Source organism: Artemia sp. Qi Xiang Cuo, chromosome 2, assembly GCF_049724085.1.
Source record: "Artemia sp. Qi Xiang Cuo chromosome 2, ASM4972408v1, whole genome shotgun sequence".
In the NCBI taxonomy this organism is placed as follows: Eukaryota; Metazoa; Arthropoda; class Branchiopoda; order Anostraca; family Artemiidae; genus Artemia; species Artemia sp. Qi Xiang Cuo.
In genome coordinates, this window is record NC_142795.1 from 65058742 (window position 1) to 65081979 (window position 23238).

The 23238-nt window shown below is 36.5% G+C and overlaps 1 protein-coding gene across 3 annotated transcripts in view; it reads left to right on the forward strand.

Moving 5' to 3' along the window:
• Nucleotides 1–2636: 2636 nt before the first annotated feature.
• Nucleotides 2637–23238, forward strand: part of LOC148955499 (nuclear pore complex protein Nup54-like) — a 35486-nt gene continuing 14884 nt past the window's right edge. The window contains exon 1 of one of the 3 annotated variants that reach the window (XM_089108220.1): nt 2637–2722. Coding sequence is in view for 1 of the 3 variants with exons in the window: in XM_089108218.1 (XP_088964344.1) it covers nt 11285–11361 (77 nt within the window). In the remaining 2 variants the exon portion in view is untranslated. Of the gene's footprint in view, nt 2775–11081; nt 11362–23238 lie in introns of those variants that run through there. The other 2 variants (XM_089108219.1, XM_089108218.1) reach the window with 2 other exon arrangements.

Here is a 23238-nt window from a genome sequence, read left to right on the forward strand (position 1 = left end):
TAGGACATTCCTAGGCAAGATGTATGTTACTACAACAAATCTTTTTACGAACTTTCAGTTTTCTTGTTTTGACATGGAGGGTTTGAGAGGAAAGGGGAGATGGGAGGCAAAAGAGGATTTGTGTGGCCCTTTTAGGTTTAATGTAGAAAACAACGCTAGAAACATGTTCAGAAGAAGGATAGCCTTCAAATGATGTGCTGTTTGATAAGTTTTGACGAACAATGAAAGACCTCATTTGGCCTACCTCTAGACTACCTCTGTAATAGTAAAGATAAAATATAATTGAATATAGTCATGCGACACCTCATTTGAAAGCTCCTGATATAAAGATTTTAAATATCCAAGTATTATACAATAGTTTTTGAACCAAATTTAAATGTGCCATGTTTTTCTGTGGGAGGTACTTATATTTTGGGGTGGGGGGTTTACGGAGCTAGGGCAGTCCTGGGCAATGAAAACTTCTCAATTTAAGATATATCTTACTATAACGAATCTCTTTACGAATTTTCATTTTTCTTGTTTTGACATGGAGGGTTTGAGAGGAAAGGGGAGATGGGATGCAAAAGAGGATTTGTGCGGCCCTTTTAGATTTGTTTCAGAAAACAAAACTAGAAACATGTTCAGAAAAAGGGTAGCTTTCAAATGATGTGCTGTTTGATAAGCTTTGACAAAAAGCAAAAACCCTCATTGGGTCTACCTCTAAACTACCTCCATAACAATAAAAAATAAAATATAATTGAATATAGTCATGCGACACCTAATTTGAAAGCTCCTGACATAAAGATTTTAAATATCTATGTCTTATGCAACAGTTTTTGAACCAAAATTGAATTTGCCATGTTTTTTTTTGGGAGGTACTGATATTCAGGGGTAGGATGGTTTATGGAGCTAGGACATTCCTAGGCAAGGAAAACTTCTCCATTTAAGATGGATGTTACTATAACAAATCCTTTTACGAACTTTCATTTTTCTTGTTTTGACATGGAGGGTTTGAGAGGAAAGGGGAGATGGGAGGCAAAAGAGGATTTGTGTGGCCCTTTTTGGTTTAAGGTAGAAAACAAAGCTAGGAACATGTTCAGAAGAAGGATAGCTTTCAAATGATGTGCTGTTTCATAAGCTTTGACAAAAAATGAATGACCTCATTTGGCCTACCTCTGTAATAGTAAAGGTAAAATATAATTGAAAATAGTCATGCGACACCTCATTTGAAAGCTCCTGATATAAAGGTTTTAAATATCCAAGTCTTATCCAATAGTTTTTGATCCAAATTTAAATTTGCCATGTTTTTCTTTGGGAGGTACTTATATTTAGGGGTAGGATGGTTTATGGAGCTAGGACATTCCTAGGCAAGGAAAACTTCTCCATTTAAGATGGAAGTTACTATAAAAAATTTTTTTACAAACTTTCATTTTTCTTGTTTTGACATGGAGGGTTTGAGAGGAAAGGGGAGATGGGAGGCAAAAGAGGATTTGTGTGGCCCTTTTAGGTTTAATGTAGAAAACAACACTAGGAAAATGTTCAGAAGAAGAGTAGCTTTCAAATGATGTGCTGTTTCATAAGCTTTGACAAAAAATGAAAGACCTCATTTGGCCTACCTCTAGACTACCTCTGTAATAGTAAAGGTAAAATATAATTGAATATAGTCATGCGACACCTCATTTGAAAACTCCTGATATAAAGATTTTAAATATCCAAGTCTTATGCAATAGTTTTTGAACCAAATTTGAATTTGCGATGTTTTTCCTTGGGAGGAACTTATATTCAGGGGTAGGGTGGTTTATGGAGCTAGGACATTCCTAGGCAAGGAAAAATTCTCCATTTAAGATATTTTTTACTACAACAAATCTTTTTACGAACTTTCAGTTTTCTTGTTTTGACATGGAGGGTTTGAGAGGAAAGGGGAGATGGGAGGCAAGAGGATATGTGTGGCCCTTTTAGGTTAAATGTAGAAAACTACGCTAGGAACATGTTCAGAAGAAGGATAGCTTTCAAATGATGTGCTGTTTCATAAGCTTTGACAAAAAATGAAAGACCTCATTTGACCTACCTCTAGATTACCTCTGTAACAGTAAAGATAAAATATAATTGAATAGAGTAATGCGACATATCATTTGACAGCTCCTGACATAAAGATTTAAAATAGCTATGTCTTGTGCAATAGTTTTTAGCCAAATTTAAATTTGTCATGTTTTTCTTTGGGAGGTACTGATATTCAGGGGTAGGGGGTTTATGGAGCTATGACATTCCTAGGCAATGAAAACTTCTCCATTTAAGATATATCTTACTATAACAAATCTTTTTGCGAACTTTCATTTTTCTTGTTTTGACAAGGAGGGTTTGAGAGGAAAGGGGAGATGGGAGGCAAAAGAGGATTTATGGGGCCGTTTTAGGCTTGATGTAGAAAACAACGCTAGAAGCATGTTTAGAAGGAAGATAGCTTTCAAATGATGTGCTGATTGATAGCATTTGAATAAAAAATGAAGCAACAAAATTTTTTTGTCTCCACCTCAATAGGCCTAACAGTTAAAATAATATTTTTTTTAATATAGCCATGTAACACCTCATTTGAAAGCTCCTAACAAAGGAATTCCTAATAACAATGAAAAATTCTGTCAAAAAAATATTTCAGTCATTAATTTTAAGTTCACGCTTATATTTGTACTTTTAAGTAAAATATCAAAAACAGCAAAAAAATTCAAAAATTTTGTATCAGTTGAGAGCTGTAAGTTTCAGCAGTTTTTTTCAAGGATAATTTTTATTTTCAGAGCTATAGGGTAAGCAATTTTAGGTCAGGGAGATAAACCCGGAGATGGGAGCCAGGAGATAACTTCATCCTGGTTGGGTCTACAGGCTGAAGTATGTCCTGGGAAGGTATTTTGAAGTACCTAACTCCACTCCTTCTCCCTCTGGAAGGTCCTGAAATTTGCCTACATGTCAGTTCTATACCTATTGAAATTTTGAAAAAACAACATTTTACCTTAATTTTCAGATAGGCCTAGGCTTTCAGTTTCTTTTTATTTGGCTGTAATTCTGAAAATGCAATTCAGTAAATATTTACCAAATAATATTATTGAGTAACAACTAAAGTGAAAATACAATTCAATGCCTTTTTTTATGTTGATTAAAAATATAATAATCATTTCTATCTGAAATGAGTTTTAGCCCCCCCCCCCCCTATATATGCCAATTCAGGGTATACATTTCTACATTAGGGGGGTGGGAGTAAAGTTTAAACTTACCTCCCATTTACATCAGAAATAAAATTTGCCCCCCCCCCTAATGTAGAAATATAGGTAAAGTTATATGAAATCATATTATTGAGTTAGGAAGAAAGTGAATACACCATTAGATGCCTTTTTTATGCTGATTACAAATATAATAATCATATCAATTGGAAATAAATTTCAGCCCCCCCCCCAATAGGGTAAGACACCCAGTAGTTGGCCACCTGCCTATTCTTGGACAGAATGTAACTAACAGGGAACCTACCTCTAGGCTAATGTGCTTAGAAAGTTTTTAGAAGGCAGGTGTCTAGTGTAATAGGCAGGTGTCTAGAGGTAGGTTCCCTGTTAGTTACATTCTGTCTGAGAATAGGCAGGTGACTGACTACTGGGTGTCTTACCCTATATATACCTAATCTAACCCTGAATTGGCATATATAGGATGTGGGGGGGGGGGGCTCAAATTCATTTCCAATAGAAATGATTATTATATTTGTAATCAGCATAAAAAAAGGCATCAAATGGTGTATTCACTTTTGTCCTAACTCAATAATATGATTTCATAGAACTTTACCAAAATATATACCCTAAATTGGCATATATAGGGGGGGTAAAAATTCAGTTCCAATAGAAATGATTATCATATTTGTAATCAGCATGAAAAAAGACATTGAATGGTATACTCACTTTAGTTGCTACTCAGAAATATGATTTGGTAAATATTTACCTTTAATTCTTTAGCCATATCAAATTTTTTTTCTTCAAAATTTAGGAAATGTATTTGCATATCTATAAAACCTTATAGCCTAAATTGAGATTGAGCAAAGTTGTGAAGCTGAAACAATTTTGTTGCACTTCATTTAAGCAGAAGATACACAGAATTTAAAGGTCATCAAAAGTCAAGACCCTCTAGCAGGAGAAGCAGTAGAGGTTGGTACTTTAAAATACTGGTAATTTTTTTTCCTTCATATTATTGACTTACAAATAGGCCTAAATTAAACATACCACTCAATGCCTTTTTTTCAGCTCTTTCCAAATATAATAAGCATTTTTGTTGGAAATAAATTTTACCCCCACCCTATATATACCAATTCAGGGTATATATTTGGGCATTCGGGGGGTGGGGGTAATTTTATGTCTGATGGAAATGCGCGGTAAGTTTAAACTCCCCCACCCCCTAATATGCAAATATATACCCTGAATTGGTATATATATATGGGTGGGGGCTAAAATTCATTTCTGACAAAAATGATTATTATATTTGGAAAGAGCATAAAAAAAGGCAATGAGTGGTATGCTTACTTTATTAGTAAGTCAATAATATGAATAACAAAAAATTTACCAAAATACCTTCCCAGGACACACTTTAGCCTGTATACCCATCCCTGACAGTTTCATTTTCCTACCTTACCCCTTTTCAAGGTAGCCAAAAGTAGCTAAGTAGAATTTTACCAAAATTATAAATTTTTCATCTATTCTTCCAATGTGTCTTTCTTTTTTCAACTTGTGTACCTGTAAATTGAAACAGCTAGGCTGAAACAGGAACCAGAAAAACAGGTGATGGATGGCAGAATACACTGGAAATATATAATTCAGGCCATATATTTGCATATTAGAAGGTTTTAGGTATAAATTATAGTGAGGCTGTATTCAAAATGTGTTAGCTACAATTATTCTGATGTTATCAAGTATGAATTGTTTTCTTTAACATGTGAATTGTTTTCTCTAAGCTTATACCAAATTCTAGATGAGGGGCTGTTTTACTTCTTCTTCTAATTCACAGCAGGCGGCTATTCAGTTGGTACTATTTAGCCCTCTTCTTTTTGCTTCACTCTGTGGGCTACAGAGCTACTGTCTTGGTTGCCTCTTATTTGTTAGATATCCTCAGATATCTTTCAGTAGATCTTTTGACTCAAGGAGTTCAAATATAAGATGATAGATATTGATTTCTGTGCTCTGTGTGCAGGTATAGTTGGATAGGCTCTTGGCTGGTAGTGAGATTTTGTGGTGTTTGAGGTATTTTAACAGTTTACAAAGCAAGGTATGTTGTGCAGATGTCAGCATATTACATTCAAATAGGCAATGGTCAATTGTTTCATTATTCATATTACAATGCCTGCAAAGAGGGCGACAGGGGAAATGAGCCACTTGAATTAAAAAAATTAAATGAGAATTCAAGGAAATTTAGTCCATTTTTTCCTGAACGACTTCTATGATAAATTTTAGAAATATACTTATTGGGAAAGGGTGAAAGGATAGAATTAGTCTTGTTACAATGAATATCTGATAGCCTCCATCGGTAAATATCTCATTCGGATTGGTCTCCCACTTGGCTGGTCAATATTTATAGCATTTTACTATCCTGAAAAGTAGTTGAGTCTTCTTCTTCTAATTCACAGCAGGCGGGTTATTCAGTTGGTACTATTTAGCCCTCTTCTTTTTGCTTCACTCTGTGGGCTACAGAGCTACTGTCTTGGTTGTCTCTGATTTATTAGATATTCTCAGATATCTTTCAGTAGATCTTTTGACTCAAGGAGTTCAAATATACGATGATAGATATCGATTTCTGTGCTCTGTGTGCAGGCATAGTTGGCTAGGCTCTTGGCTGATAGTGAGATTTTGTGGTGTTTGAAGTATTTTAACAGTTTACAAAGCAAGGTATGGTGTGCAGACATCAGCATATTACATTCAAATAGGCAATGGTCAATTGTTTCATTATTCATATTACAATGCCTGCAAAGAGGGGACAGGGGAATTGAACCACTTGAATTAGAAAGCTTATATGAGAATGCAAGGGAATTTAGTCCATTTGTTCCAGAACAAATTGTATGATAAATTTTAGAAAGATACTTATTGAGAAAGAAGGAAAGGATAGGATTAATCTTATTAAAATTAATATCTGATAGCGTCCATTGGTAAATATCTCTAATTGGTATTGGTCTCCCACTTGGCTGGTCAATATTTATAGCATTCTTTGCTATTTCATCAACCTGATGATTACCACTTATGCCAGAGTGGCTAGGAATGTACTGAAAATAAGTTTTTATGCCAGTTGAAGCAAGATTATCAATAATACTGAGACAATGATAAGTGTCAATGTCCAACTTATATTGAGGAGCTGAGGCCAGCAAATCAAGGCTTGATAAAGAGTTGGAATAGATGATATTATTATTCAAATTTGCAATCAAAGGTTGGTTTTGCTTAAGGTGTTCTAATGCCATGATTATGGCATTTAACTCAGCAGACATTATAGATAAATTATTAAATAATCTCTTGCCCATTGCAATTTTCAGGTGAGGAAGGAAAACACCACTTGCAACCTTCTCATTCATTTTTGACCAATCAACAAATATTTGGAAGTGATTTTTATAGGTAATTGTATTAAGTTCTGCAAATTTTTTCTGGACAAAAGCAATAGGGTTAAATCTTTATTCCATTTTGAAAATTCAGTATTTATTATGGGAAATGACCAATTCCATGGAGGGGATAGGGGGAAAGTAGGTGCAATAGACTTTGCTGGTACAGGGAATTTCTTTTGAATATTTGCATACTCATCTGCAATACCTCTATACATGGCTGGATTTCTTAACCAATTATGTAATGTGTGTGAGCTATTTGATTCAATTTTTGTAAGATGTTTTGTCAAGAGAAAGCTACGTCTTGTTCTTCTTCTTCTTCTTCTTCAATTATAGGCTTCGGATGAATCCATTTAACCTTTTTCGTATTGTATGATTATGTCAGGGGTGTCCTGGGAAATCAAATATAGAGATTAGACTATTATTATTCAATAATAGACTTTATACATCATTGATGAAACCACCTATATTTATGCAGTTAAAGACAGCTTTGAACAATTCAGCATCATCAGTTGAAGAGTGTCTCCTTTGTGTTAGTTGGTCAATATTAAGGGTTAGCTTGAGGCGCTTGAAAATAGAATATTAAGTGAACCATTCTTTTTCATGGTTGAGAGTTGCCACAGGGCAACAAAAAAGAACATGGTTGATGGTCTCATCACAGGTTTGACATATGAGGCAAAGAGGGCTAATTACTGTTGGACTGGTTATGGTTCGAGAGTGGGAAGTGTGGCTGTTAAGGCCAGTAGCATTTGGTCGTAGTCTGTTGTACATCTTTGAGTATGTCCGGGTTATAAATGGAGAACGGTTTGGTGGACATTGGTTTGCAAGATAAATTTGTCTGCACCAATAGTTTACATCTTTTACTGGGATAGGTCTTCCAGAAATTATTTCAAGCTGAAGGGCAGATTTAGCTATTTCATCTGCCTTGTGGTTCCCTTTTATACCCATGTGACTTGGGATGTACTGGAATTTTGTGGATATACCTTGTTTAAGTAGTTGGTTCAATAGTACAAGAGTGGTGGAGGTATCATTGTCTGGGTAGTCTGAATGTTCTGGTGATATTGAGGCAAGGGCTGATTTTGAGTCTGAATAAATTATAAGCGGGGTGTTTCTTGGGGGGTTTGGCATCTTTATAATGGTTTCCAATGCAATGTTGATGGCAGCTATTTCAGCTGTCATGATACTCACATCATTTTGGAGCCTTTCAGCAGCTGCTATACCTAAAGATGGGAAGTGAACTCCACAGGCAGTCCTGGAATCTGTTTTTGAGCCATCCACAAAAATTGGGAGGTGGTGGATATATCTCTGAGACTCAAATTCATGAAATAATGATTTTACATAGGCAAGGGAAAGGTCTGTTTTAATAGCTGGCGCAAACAAAAGGTTCACTTCTGGGTAGTGGTTAGCCCAGGAAGGTATCCGGGGGTACATTTGAAATAAAGAAGATGAAGGTATAGGGAAGGTCATTTGGGTGGTTGCAAATTCCCGTGCAAGGCCCCTAAAAGCACCAGGGTTTCTTAGCCAGTCATTTAATCTATGGGAACTGCTACCTTCAATTTTTGTAAAGTAGCGGGCAAGTAGAATGTCTCTACGCATGGCAATAGAGGTGAGACCACTTTCACTGAGGAGGAAGTTGGTTTTGGTGTGATTCCTGAGGCCAAGTATAGTACGGATCATAGTATTCTGGACGGTCTCCAGACTGCATAGTAGCGTATTTGAGCATGAGCCATAAAAAATTAGTCCATAATCAATCTGAGATCTAATATAAATCTTATAGACATTTATGAGATTCTTTTCATGGCAACCCCAAGGCGTGTTGAGTAGCCTTTGTAAGATACGCATTTTTATGAGGAATTTTATTCTCACATTTTCAATATGGAGCCTGACGGTTAGTTTTTGATCTAGAGTGAGGCCAAGATATTTGATGTGTTGTTGCTCTTGGATGACAACACCATTTAGGGTTAGTAGGGCAGATTGGGGATTTCTCCTATTATGAAATTGTACTATAGCTGATTTTGATGGGGCGGTGGGTAGGCATGAATTGTTGGAGAAACATTCAAAGGCATAAAGCGACTTTTGTAACTTGGATTGGGCTAGTTCAAAATCATTTGAGGTAGACCATAGGACTATATCATCTGCAAACTGAATATTTGTTTGGGGTAGGTTCAGATCCCATAAATATAGTGGAAACAGGAGACAGCTGAGGACAGCACCTTTGGGAAGGCCTTTGGAGACAGACTTTTTGGAAGTGATGTAGGAATTTACTTGGAGAACAAAAGAGCATTCAGATAGGTAACTTTTAAAGAAATTCACTACAGGTATTGGAAAACCCATTTTTGATAATTTTTGCAGTAGGAGTGGATGTTGGATATTATCATATGCGTTTTGGAAGTCTAAAAAGGCTGCAACTAGGATTTGGTTGCCTTTCAGACACTCAGATATGGCGTTGGTTAGGCGAACAAATGCATCAATGGAAGAATAATATTTCCTAAATGCTGTTTGGGTATGTGGGATGAGGTGGTTAGACTCAGCAAACCAATACAATCGGGAGTGGATTATCTTCTCATATAACTTTCCCAGAACTGGGGTAATCATAATGGGTCTGAAGGAGTTGGGGTCCTCTTTGGGTTTATTTTGTTTTAATATGGGGATGATGAGTGATGTTTTCCAAGCAGATGGGAAGAAGGAGTTGCTCCAGGCATTGTTGAAGAGAGATAAGAGTACTTTTTTAAACTCTATTGGAAGGTGTTGGAGTAAAGATGGATGGATCTGGTCATGGCTGCAAGTTGTTTTGGGTTTGATTGAATTGATTGCCTTATTCAGCTCAATCATTGTAAAATCTTGGAGTAGATACTGGGACCCAGGCAAGTCAAAATGGGGTGTTAGGCTGATCTGATGTGGATTATGAGAGGTGTTTTTGAATTTCTTCTCATAAAAATCTGCTAAAAATTTAGCCTTTTCTTCGTTGGTTTCCAGCTGCTGACCATTTAGAGTTAGCTGGTAATGGAAGGGGTTCTGTGTGGAGAATTTGCCACACATCTTGTCTATGAATTTGTGAATCTTTGACTCTTGCGTTTTGTGGGACACAGATAAGAGAAAGTTTTTGCAAGCCTCTTCTTTTGCAAGTTTAATTGTTCTCTTAAGTTTTGCCTCTGCTTGTAGCTTTGCACTATATTTTCTAGTGGATGGATTTCTCTTGAAGGATCTGATGGCATTCCTTTTATTGTGCCAAGCCTCTTGCCAAGAGGATGTCCACCATGGCTTAGGGGGTTTGTTATTTTTCAGTGTTTTAGGGCATTGGGACTGGGGTATTGTAAGTTTTGCAGCATCAAGAAGTAGTGATGTGAGATTTTTGGAGAGTTGGTTTGGGTCAGTGGAGAGTGAAGAGTAGTCATGGTTTGAGAGGATGTGGGAGAAGTTTGGCCAGTCTGCTTTTTGCCACACATAGTGGGAAATGAAATTATCAATGATGGCTGGGTCACCAATTTTTGTGCATATGGCAAAATGGTCACTTAGGAGGTTGTCTATTCTGTTGACAGTAGTTTTATTTATTAAACTTGATGAAACTAATTGAAGATCAATAGTTGAATAACTCCCACTTCTTTTGCTGAAGTAGGTATTTAGGTGTCTAGGAGTCGCTAGTACTATATTGGTAAAATTGGTGAGGAATTCCTCTATATATTTTCCAGCATTATTTTGAGGTGAATAACCCCAGATAGAACTATGGGCATTGAAGTCCCCAACAACCACTAGATTTGAATTTGATAAATTATTAGAAATAAAATTGAAAAAATCATGTCCATTGTTATTGCCATTTGGGTTATATAAATTAATAACAGTGACCTCCATGATTGCCAGCCACAACTTTACACCAATTGCATCAATGTCATGACTGAAATCAGGGAGGCTTATACCACAGAATTTGAGGTGTGATTGTACAAGGATGGCAACTCCACCACCAGTTCTATTGGAAGATCTGTCTTTTCTTAGGACGTCATAACCAGGAATTTTTTGATTAACTGATGAGTTTAAATGTGTTTCTTGGAGGCATAGTATGTCTAGGTTGTGTGAAGAAGTATACTTAAGAATGTCAGTGATTTTATAGTCATTTAATGATCTCACATTCCATTGCAAAATTGAGGAGGATAGAGGTAACTGAGGGTTAGACATTGATAGATAGATTTAGTTTATTGAGTATAGTTCTGAAATTGGTGTTGGCTGTGTCCTTAAGATTTTTTGGGAAGTAGGTATTAGCCATCTCTTCTAGAATTGAGGATTTTTGATCTTCTGTGAGGGATGTTCTGGAGAGTGAGTTGAAGTTGAATATGTAAAGGCATAAGTTTGTAAGTAGATTTGGATTTTCTTCTGATATTTCCTTTGGCGATTTTGATGAGGTTGGTTTTGTAGGTTTACTTATAGAAGATTCAGGGTCTTGGTCTCTGGCTGGAAGGGGGAAAGTCTAAGGTCTTGATTCCAGGGAATGTTTTTTGTGGTTTGGTCCTTGTAGCTTTTTGCTGTAGAGTTTTTTGATTAGGTTGTGTGTTTGGTTCAGAGAATTCAGGTGTATCTGCATTGTGTACAATGAGTTTAATTTTTGCAAACTGAAATGGGATATTTTCTTTTTCAGACAACCTGAGAGCCATTGATCTTGCCTTGTATTTTGGGCATACAGATCTGTTGTCAGAAGAATGGGGACCTTTGCAATTAATGCATGATAATTTCTTGTTTGCACAGTTTGCTGTGTTTGGAGGATGGATTTGTTGGCATAGGTTGCACCTCTTCAGGTTTGTTTTGCAGTGTTGTTTTGTGTGACCCATTGTCAGACATATTTCACACTGTATTGGCTTAGCCTTGTACTCTTTGTAGGGCTTTATCTGGCCAAATAGGGATATAGGTTCACTGAAGTTCTCTAGGGTGGAGTCCAGGGTGAAAAGTTAGGATTTAGATGTGTATATGCCATCATTGTTGGGTTTTCCAAGTCTGGTGACTTTTGATACTGATATTTTTGGCCTTTGCAGTTCATAAGGCCATCCTTTAAGTCAGTTTCAGGAATACCATTAGGTATATTGTATATGACAATTTTTGTTTGAGCAGGGGGAGGGCGAATCCATTGCTTTGAATCGACTTTAATGCCTCCAAGGGAGTTAAGTGACAAAAGAGTTGTTTTTGCATTTTCAAAGCCTACTTGAATAGATATTAAGATTGAACCATCTCTGTTGATATTGAGGTTGAAATTAATTTTCAGGATTTTGAAGAGCTCAAGTCTAATTGTTTGGATGTTTTTTATTTGGAACATGGTTTCAGGAGAGGTAGGAAGAATGTGGATGAAGTGCTCTTCTTCCAAAAAAGATGCGGGTGTAGTAGAAACTGTCTTTAATGGGGAGAAACTGGTGTACCGTTTTCTCTTGGATCTTTTAGGAGTGACTGTTTTGAAGCCATCATCATGGAGATTTGAGTCCTCAGAGGGGACAGTGACCATGGTTTCATTGGAGTCTGAGTCTTCAGAAAGGTCACTTGGTAATGGGGAGATGGTGCCTAGCATTTGGTAATTAGTATCTCCCTTCTCAGGGGGTAATTTCATTGGGATCATGGTTGAGATAAATTCCCCACTTTATATAAATAAAAATAATCAAGAAAACTTCACTTGATAGTCCTGTTTTCACAAAATTTTCGAATTCTCTAACACAAGTATTTTCAATATGCTTCTTCTTTTCTTCTGATTTCCTTGTTGAGTTAGGTGAATAAAGCTTTCTTCTTCTTCTTTTATTTGACAGCAGGCGGGCTTTTCAGTGATACTATTTAGCCCTTTTTCTTTTGCTTCACTCTGTGGGCTACAGAGCTACTGCTTTCATTGCCTCATATTTATTAGATATTTTCAGATATCTTTCAGTAGATCTTTTGACTCTAGGAGTTCAATTATGAGATGATAGATGTCGATTTCTATGCTCTCTGTGCAGGTATATTTGACTAGGCTTGTGGCTGATAGTGAGATTTTGTGGTGTTTGAAGCCTTTCAACAGTTTACAAAGCAAGGTAAGTTGTGCAGACGTCAGCATATTACATTCAAATAGGCAATGGTCAATTGTTTCATTATTCATATTACAATGCCTGCAAAGAGGGGACAGGGGAATTGAACCACTTGAATTAGAAAACTTATACAAGAATGCAAGAAAATTTAGTCCATTTGTTCCAGAACGAATTCTATGATAAATTTTAGAAAAATACTTATTGGGAAAGGGGGAAAGGATAGGATTATTTTTATTAAAATTAATATCTGATAGTCTCTATCGGTAAATATCTCTAATTGGGATTGGTCTCCCACTTGACTGGTCAATATTTATAGCATTTTTTGCTATTTCATCAACCTGATGATTACCACTTATGCCAGAGTGGCTAGGAATATACTGAAAATAAGTTCTTATGCCACTTGAAGCAAGATTATCTATAATATTGAGACAATGATAAGTATCAATGTCCAACTTATACTGAGGAGCTGAGGCCAGCAACTCAAGGCTTGATAAAGAGTCGGAATATACTATAATATTATTTGAATTTGCAATCAAAGGTTGGTTTTCCTTAAGGTGTTCTAATGCCATGATTATGGCATTTAACTCAGCAGACATTATAGAAACATTAGTATATAATCTCTCGCCCAGCGCAATTTTCAGGTGGGGAAGGAAAGCACCACTTGCTACCTTCTTATTCATTTTTTATCCATCAACGTATATTTGGAAATGGTTTTTATAAGTAATTGTATTAAGTTCAGCAATTTTTTTCTGGACAAAAGCAATGGAGGTTAGATATTTATTCCACTTTTTGAAATCAGTATTTATTATGGGAATTGACCAATTCCATGGAGGGTAATGGGGGAAAGTAGGTGCAATAGACTTTGCCAGTACAGGGAACTTCTTCTGAACATTGGCATACTCATCTACAATGCCTCTATACATGGCTGGATCTCTTAACCAATTATGTAGGGTGTGTGAGCTATTTGATTCAATTTTTGTAAGATGTTTTGTCAAGGGAAAGCTACGTCTCTCCCTTATTGTTGTTAATCCACTCTCCATAAGAGGAAACTTGGTGCTTTTGGGTTTCCTAAGACCAAATATGAGACATATTATATCATTTTGTGTTGTTTAAATTTTTTGCTTCTGGGTCTTTGCACATGCACCATAGATGATGAGCCCATAGTCAATATGGGGTCTTATATGTGATTGATAAAACTGCAGTAAGGTTTTCTCCTTACGTCCCCAGGGTGTGGAAAGAAGTCTTTTTAGTATATTTGTTTTTCTATAGCATTTTTTTATTGTATTTGAAATGTGGAGGTGGAAATTAAGTTTTTGGTCAAGCATGAGACCTTGGTACTTAATATGATTATCTTCTGTTCCATTTAGAGTTAGTTTTGCATTAACATGGTTCTGCTTTTGGTGAAATTGGATTATTTTTGACTTGGTAGGTGCAATGGGTAAATCTGAATGTTGAGAGAATTTTTCAAATTGGAAAAGTGACTTTTGCAGATTTGACTCTGCTATCACAAAGGTGTTGCCAGATTACCATAGCACCAGATTGTCAGCATATTGTAGATTTGTGTGGGGGAGGTTCATGTCCCAGAGATATAGGGCAAGAGGAGGCAACTGAGGACTGCTCCCTGAGGTAGGCCTTTGGTTATTGTCTTTTGGGGTGAAGAGGCTGAACCAACACAAACAATGAAACTTTGCACTTCTATGAAAGATTTTATAAAAGATACTTGCTTGGGGGGTAGTCCAAGGTTTGCAAGTTTGTTTAAAAGGATTTGGTGGTTCACATTGTCATATGCCCCTTCAAAATCTAGGAAAGCTGCAACTAGGACATTATTTTTGAGAATGATTCATTTATTGCATGTGTTAGCAAAATGAAGGCATCTGTTGAGGAGTAGGGTTTCCTGAATCCAGTTTGAGTATGAGTGATCATATCATTTTTTTTCAAGAAACCAGAGGAGTCTTTAATAGATCATTTTCTCCATTATTTTCCCCATCACAGGAGTAATCATTTTGGGCCTATAGGACTCAGGGTTATCTTTGGGTTTATTTTTCTTTAGGATTGGTAGGAGGGACAAACATTTCCATATATTGGGGAACATAGAAGATGCCCAAGCGTGATTATAACAGTTTAGCAGTTTCTGTTTGTATGAAGGGGTGAGATTCTTTATCCATGTAGGGTGTATATTGTCATAGCTGCCACTATTTTTGGTCCTAATATGATGTATTGCATTATTCATTTCCTGGATTGAAAATGGCCTAGTTATATACTCGGACCCTGGGCGTGGTTGGTAACTTGGGTTCATAGGAATTGGGGACATTTTGCTTTGATTATTTGATGTTAGCTTATTAACAAAAAGAGTTGCAAATAGCTTAGCTTTTTCATTATCATTGTCATAATGGGTATTATTATGTTTAAGCTCATGCAGGAGTGGGTTGGGGGAAGTTTTTTTCCCACAGATGTGGCTTATGACTGTATGTATAATTGGCTCAAGTGTTTCTTTGGAGAGATTATTTGCAAAATTATTCCAGTATTTATATTTAGCATCTATTAGTCCTTTTTTGATGAGATTCTGCTTGTACTTTATTTAAATATGTAGTAGGTGATGTTTTTTTTTATGAATGCTCTCCTACCTCACTTTTTTGTTCTCCATTTATTTTGGCACTCATTTGTCCACCATGCTTTGGGAATATGTTCAGGGAAGGTTCTTTTGGGTGTTGTCCTGGGGATAGCATGATTAGCTGTATTTATTATTAAAGATGCCAAGACTTCCGCATGTGTGTTGACTGTTGTGTTTGAAATGCATGAATTTTGGGTGAAACTTGTAATTTCATCATTTAGCTTATTTTTGAACATAGACCAATTTGCTTTAGTGTTGATATATTTGGAGGTATGTGATAGGGTTTCAGCAGGTTCATTTAGGGAGCAAACTATAGCAAAGTGGTCAGTACATAGACTATCAATTTTATTTATATAAATTTTATTCAAAATATTTAATGACACAATTTGTATGTGAATTGTAGAGAATCTGCCACTTTTGGGGTTGAAATATGTATTCAGGTTTGGAGGGGTAGCAACAGCTAATTCAATATTATTTGAAGTCATATGCTCAATCAATTTATCAGCTTTATTTGCTGGTTTGTTCCCCCACAAAAGGCTGTGGGCATTGAAGTCTCCACAGATAATGATATTTTTTAACATATTAGAATTATTTATATAATTAAAGAAATCCATGGCATCTGTAGTTTGGCCATTAGGGTTATAAAAGCTTATTATGTAGGTTTTTATATTATTCAGCCAAACACTGATACCAATTGCATCAACATCATTTGCAAAATCTGGAAAGTTGATGCCACAGAATTTTATACTATTTTTAACTATTAAAGCTACTCCACCTCCTTTTCTCTCTGATTATATATCCTTTCTCAGGATAGTATATCCCAGAGACTTAATTTGTTGATTTTGGGTTAAATGAGTTTCCTGGAGGCAAGCAATATTAATGGAATTATTACTCATAAAAGATATTAGTTCATTTCAAGATTGTTTCCAGACCCTAGCCTATGCCCAGGGAATAAAGTCCATCTGTATAGCTTTATTTATGTTTGCTCTATAATAGAATGAGGTATAAAAATTCATTTGTATGACTTTTTATCATTTTAATTAAGGAGAGAAAGCATGATAGTGTTCTTTGTTTGACTTTATTCTGCTTTCTATGGTACTTATGTATTAGCTGGTACACACACAAAAAAAGTCAAGTTTGGTTAATGCTAACAAAATAAAACAAAATATTATGAAAATACAATAGTGTAGAAACAAATTTGGGCTATATATTTTCACATCAGGGGGGGGAGGGGGATAAAGGGTAAAGCATAGCATATATTAAATATGTAACCTAACCTAGGTACCTCTTTTCCCCCTAAACCCCAAAAAACAACAGTTTATATATTGTAAATGCAATTACAAACTACACTTTGTAATCCATTTCTCTATTGACAGATACCCATTTGACTAGTTTCCTTTAGCACAATCTATTGTGTGGGTACCAGCTAATACATAAGTACTCTTTCTATATAGTAGTAAGTGTAATTTATAGTAATTTCTATATAGTAGTCATTAACTGTGGACAATTATTTTTTATTTGTTGGAGTATAGTGACTGGTCCTTCATTAGGGGGGCTTTTAAGTTTGGGTTGTAGACCACAATGAGCTGGGGAATTCAAGCAATTGAGTCCAAACCAATATGTCAACTCATGTCTACAACTATCAAGTGAATTCAATTTGGCACTTAAGTACCTCCTCTTCCTTTACTGTCTTGGATTGGGAACATTCTTCAAGGGAGAGTTGTCTACTACACAGTAGACATCTTCTGCCTCTGGGGCAATTAGAAGCCACATGGCCCAAACTTTGGCAATTGAAGCACTGTATTGCCCAAGGGGATAAATTGTTTTACTGCATACCTTGCACCCCAAACAGAGATTTTCAGTGAGAGTTGATCATCCCAATTGAAGGTGCAAACCAAAGGGATAGCCATAGGACTTTTATTTTTGAAGGCCATTGTTGCTTGTTGGATTTTATCATCACCTTGGATCTTCCTAATAAAATCCTTAATATTGGGGACCTCCTCAGATGGGATGAACACATTACCTTTTCTGTTTCTGATTAAATTGGGGTTAGGACCAAGCACATACTTTACCTTACAACCATTTACTGCTATATCTGAGATACAAGGTATAGCAGTAGCTCCCAGTTGGTTTACAGCTATTATGATAATAGAGACATCTGGTCCAAGTCTTTCTAGCATTGAGCCATAGGGGAGACTGGGGCATCATGGACACTTTTTCACAGGATTGCAAATAACTTATCAATAAGACTATATTTTGCACATCTGATTCTACCAACATTAACTTTAGTATGTTAGCTTTATTTGTCCTATTCATAACAAACTTGTACCTCTTACCAGATTCTCATGGGAAGTGACCAAACGAAAAGTAGCAAAAGTGTCCATGTACCTGGAATACTGGGGTATAATGGACACTTGGTATGGGTAATTTGGACACAGATGTCCATTATACCCTGGGTTGTTAAAATCAGAAATAGAAGAGTAGATAACTGAATATTTCTTTTGTGTACATTAAAAATGTTTTGAATACATATAAAAACTACATATAAAAATTATAACTACTTGATGTCAAATTGAGACATGTTCACTTGAAAGACAAGCTGTTCTGCTTGTCGCATAGTGCCGCCAGTAAAGGATGGAGGCCCTATGTTCATTTTTATGCTGGCTCTATCAAATGTAAAAATCTGATCCGTCCGCTTGAACTTCATGAATGGCAAATGTCTCTTCAAATAGAGTATCTCATCCTCATCTTCCTCCTGAGAAATGATCTCGCCAATTGAGTAGGTGGGATTTTTCCCCCAAAGACAAGGACGTAGTCGCCATTTTTCACATCTTCATAGTCGACGTCTTCCACAATCTCTGCATGCATGCTTTCATCATCAGAGCCACTTAGGTGGAATTCTCCTTCCATTTCATCCTGACTACTATTTATGTTGTCAAAACTCAAGGCTTTTTTCCCCTTTTTCTTGGCAACTTTTGCCTTGTTACTTCTCACTTTTTTATTTTCTTTGGCCTTTTCTGATCGTTCAGCAAAGTCTTTCATCTGTTGTTTTTTTACAGGTGTATTGGTGGCTTCAATGCTTTTGATCCTTTTGCAGTTGGTAGTATTTTTTCTGGCACTGGCTTTAGGGTGAGGGGAAATCTGTTCGAGAGAGACATTTAGGGGTACAGGCTCTTCTTCTAGTACTTCGAAACATGCATTAGAAGATGTGCTTGGTTGAGACAGATCATTGTCTTCAGGAATATCAAAACTTGGAGAAGCTGGTTCTGCACAATCAGAGACATAGGAGCTCAAGAATTCAGAATCGTAAAAATGTCATGGTTGAAGGGATAAACTCCAGAAACTCTAAAGCCAGACTGAATTTTTGTGGTGTGAAAGCCTGTTGAAAAGCACTGCCAAGTAGTTCTGCAATATTATCAATCTTGATAAGCTGACCAGGGTGGTTAAGCTTCCATGCATCAGCAGTTCTATTGTAGTGAGCTTTCAGTGGTCCAAAAACAGATCTATCAAGGGGCTGAAGCTTGTGACTTGTATGGGGTGGGAACATAAGAATCACAATTCCGTTTGATTTAGCATATTTCAGTGATTCTGGACTAATGTGGCTCACATGGTTGTCTATGATGAATAGGACCTTTCAGACAAGACTGCATCGTGTGTGCTTTTGAAAGTGTTTTAGAAATTCAACAAAGTTTTCAATGGTCATCCACCCGCTTACATAAGCAGCACCTTTCGTGCCAGTAGGGGCACCAGAAACCATGCGTTCTTTGAAGTGAACACGCGGAAAGACCATAAAAGGGGGAATTGCTACACCTGTACTGTTACAAATTCACCCCTCTCGGCTGACGTCAGTTGACCAACTTGCTTAGCGCCTTTTGGAGCAATCACTTTCTTAGGTTTCTGCGCAGTTGTAAGGCCGGTTTCATCAACATTCCATATAGTATGAGCTTCAAATTTCTCCTTTTCTAACACAGCTGAGTAGTTGTCAAAAAACTCACTGACTATTGCTTGATTGAATGCTGATGCCCTAACAATACTCATAGCCTGAGAAGCATGGATAGACACACCTGGGTTTCTCTTCAGGAATGAAGTAAACCAATCCGCACCTGCAATTTTTTTATTTTCCCAGCTGTCGGGAATCTTTTTCTTGTTCAGTTTTGCAAACTGATAGGCCAGAGCACAACATTGTTTGGGGCTGAGTCTGTAGTGCAGCTTGCTAGCTTTTGCAAGATAATCAGTTAGATTATTTTCTTTGATTGCACTTAATATCTTTTTAGTGCCTCTATCAGCTTTAAATGCCTCTGGTTCTTTACTCTCAAGTTCATTTAACAGCACTTCCTTCCACAGTTCTACCCATCTTATTAGGCTTGCTCTAGGAATGTTGAGTTGCATTGATGTTTTCTTTTTGGAAACACCGTTGCGAATCATTATCAAAGCTTCTTTAATTGTCTGCTCGTCTGTTAAACCCCTGGTTAACTTTCTTAGATAAGTTCTTGCCAGCTATTATAATCTAGATGTGGAACAGATTTTTCTGCAATTGGGGCATCATGGACACCCCCTGTCCTTATTACCCTGGTCATTGGTGTCCATATTGCTCCTAAATCAGTTACAATAAAAAACTTAAAACATGTCCACTCCATGAAGTGCCTTTTCAAATTGTAGTTATCCAATTCGTAGCTTAAGTAGCACTCTCTTAAACTTAGCTGAAACACTATCTGTAACTAAATACTACTTGCTGACAATCTTAATACAGTAAAAACCAAGAAATTTACTTTGCCTTTGAAAATTGCAAATTTATACTCTCAGGAATGAATGTGTAATCCAAGCAACAGAATCCATTAACCACGTGTTTCTACCACTAATGCCACCTATTTTGGCTATAATGCATTTTAACCAGGCCAGGAGTGCATAAGAATGGGGTGTTCATATTACCCGAGTGTCCATAATGCCCTGGTCTCCCCTAATGGCCTCTACACTCTTGTTTTTGGAGATGTCCAAACATTTTTTTTGCAATAACTGTTCTACTCCCAAATATCAGTGGTTTACTGGTCTCATTTGGACCTTCTACTCCTAGAGCCAGAATCCTCACACTACAATTATATAGGTCTGGGGTAACAGGACTACTGACTGTCCTGTCAGTCATGGCAAATAGCCCTAAAACAAAATACCAATAGGTTAAAAATAAAAAGCAAAGTTAAGCAAATAATACAAATGCATGGAGAGAGGTGGGTCAATCAATAGTAAGCTAGCCTAAATAAACCAAGCAAAATGAATCAGAAGTAGGCATTGCACTAAGTGTCCAAGCAGGGTAGAAAAGGTCTGATAAGTACTCTCAAGCAAGCACATTCAAAACAAGCCAAAATTGTACAGCACACCAAGTGTACTTGCGTCAGAAACCCCAAGGGGAGAGCCCCTTGTGATTTAATCTACAAATTGTGTTGCAGAGATATCCCAACTGGGGAAACAGCAACATTAAATACATTTTGTATAGTTGAAATTCCTTTTCATCTTTGCTTCATCACTACAGTTACTGTAACTAATGACACTAAGGGTATTAAGGCGAAACTTTAAGGAAACGTTTATTAGGAGCTTAAATTAAAAAAAAAAAAATTATGTGCATACAGGTTTTCAAAAGGGCATATTAGCAATATCATACCCATTTGGCTAGTTTCCTTTAGCACAATATATTGTGTGGGTACCAGCTAATACATAAGTTCTCTTTCTATATAGTAGTAAGGGACAAAATTTTATCTCCAGTATATAAAGGATTAATGACTATTATAATCAAACATTGCAAAACCCCCAGAGAAGGCCTTCTGAAGTATCTACCTCTGCCCCTTCCCCCTTTTAGAGGCACTTACCTTTTGTGAACTTGGACAGTCTTTGTGTTGTAAAAATCAAACATATAAAAATAGATCTACATCACACAAAAAGCCCAAAGAAAGTATTTTAGCATTATAAATCTGCTAAATGAGAATTTGAAAAAATGTGTCTCAAATATGCAAGAAAAAAAAAACATTATAAGTCTAGAATTTGGGCTAGTGAGAAGGAAACATGTCAAGAAAATGATTCTTACCTTAGGCTATAATATGCAGAATAAACATAGGTAACACGTTTTGACTGTAGCTCCACCATAATTTACCCCAACCCCCTTAATGTGCAAATATATAGCCCAGATGATGTATTTTTCTGTTTCATAGTTTGGTCACAGTTTATTCAATTTATCAGTACATGAGTTGAATAGAAATATATAATTTAGGCTATATGTCTTTGGGATATGTAGGCAGGCAATTTTAAAGAAAACACTTGAATAATGAAAGTCTTACTTTACAATATAGAACATATCTATTTTTATTAGCCTAATCAAATTATCATGTTTCCTTCCATTGTTAATCACAGTTTTAAGTCTTTGAAAATAATATTTTCCCCCTAATATTCAACACAGTCACTCTGAATAAATTGGATACCTTGAGTCTATACAGCATAACGTTTTTACAACAGATCAACAATGGAAAGAACAACAAAAATATATAGGTAATAATGTATATGTGTCTGTCAAGAGGAGGGTGAATTGTCAGGCTAACAATTATTACATTGAAAGAAAGCATAAAATAAGGAGTCTAATGGTGCCTGTTTTATTTTGTGCTAGTTTTGCATATATCCTAGGGCTATATGTAGGACCATTAAGGGTTAAGGGGCTATGAAGTGTAACAAATCCAACTTTAACCATAAAAAATAACATAAAATTAGCAATCTAAAAATGCCTCTTTTTTGCTTTGACATGTCTCCCTCTGGAGCTGCTGATATGCACATTTACCCTTTAAATCTCATTCAAATCATAATTATACTCTAACCAAAATGAAGAAATAAATACTTTTTATAAAGTTAAGAGAGTTATTGACTGATCTTCCATGTGATATTTTAAGCCTTGAAACAAAGATAGTAGAGATAGGAGCTTGAAAACACCAAGACTCCAAATTTTGTGTTAAAAAGTGTCATTTTCATAGGCTAACACAACTTTCTTCCAAGATTGCAAAAAGCCTCCCATCTAGAATTTTATATAAAACACTACTACTAGTAACTCACTGCAGCACCAAATTCCCTGAGGCTGACACAGCTTCATGCATTCCTCCTAGATCCCAATCTATTTTTACACCCTCCCAAGAAGTTCCCATTTCCCTCAAATCTTTCTTTACAACCTCCCCCTTCCCAATTTGGGGATGATCTACTTTTTGTTTGGCTCTAAGTGGTTGGCCAAAAATGAAAATATTTGACAATCTGTCATCCCTGGCAAATGGGGCAGAATGTGTCCCAGCCCTCTCATTTAAGACCTGGATGCTTTTTAATTATGGACTTGTTGTAGAAATTTTGGATTGGGCTCATTTGATTAGAAACTGAAAGGGGTAGTGCCCTTTTTAATAGTTGAAAGTGATTGGAGGGCAACCAGCCCCCCCCCCCTTATGCCAATCATTTCCCCAAATACATCCAATCAAAATTTTGAGATTGCTATTTTGTTAAGTATAGTTGAAAAGTCTGGAAATCATGTCTTTGAGGATGACAACTTCCCCCAGCCCACAGGGTAAGGGTTGTAAGTTATGGCCTGGGGAGTATATAAGGCTTTTTTTTGAATGGATGGTCACATCAACTTTGGAGGGGGCTCATTTGACTGGTAGCCTAATCATAAGCTCTAGTGCCCTTTTTAAGAGTTTAAGATATTGGAGAGCAGCTATCCCCCCACATGTTGTATTTTCTCAGAAATGCACCTGATAGAAATTTTGAGATGGCCATTTCTTCAAAAATAGTCCAAAGATCATAGGCAGCGCAATAGCGCTGCCTAATCACAGAGCAATGTGGGCACCTTACCTTAATCACCTTAATCCATTTGAGAGCTTTAAGGTCCTCCAGACCTGTAGTGCTCTTGAGTTGATGACTCCCAGGTGGACCTCCACTGCTTCTTCTCCCACTCTGTGTCAAGTTGGTGTTTGAAATACTCAATGGAAGGACTGCTGACAGTAGAGTCCTTCAAT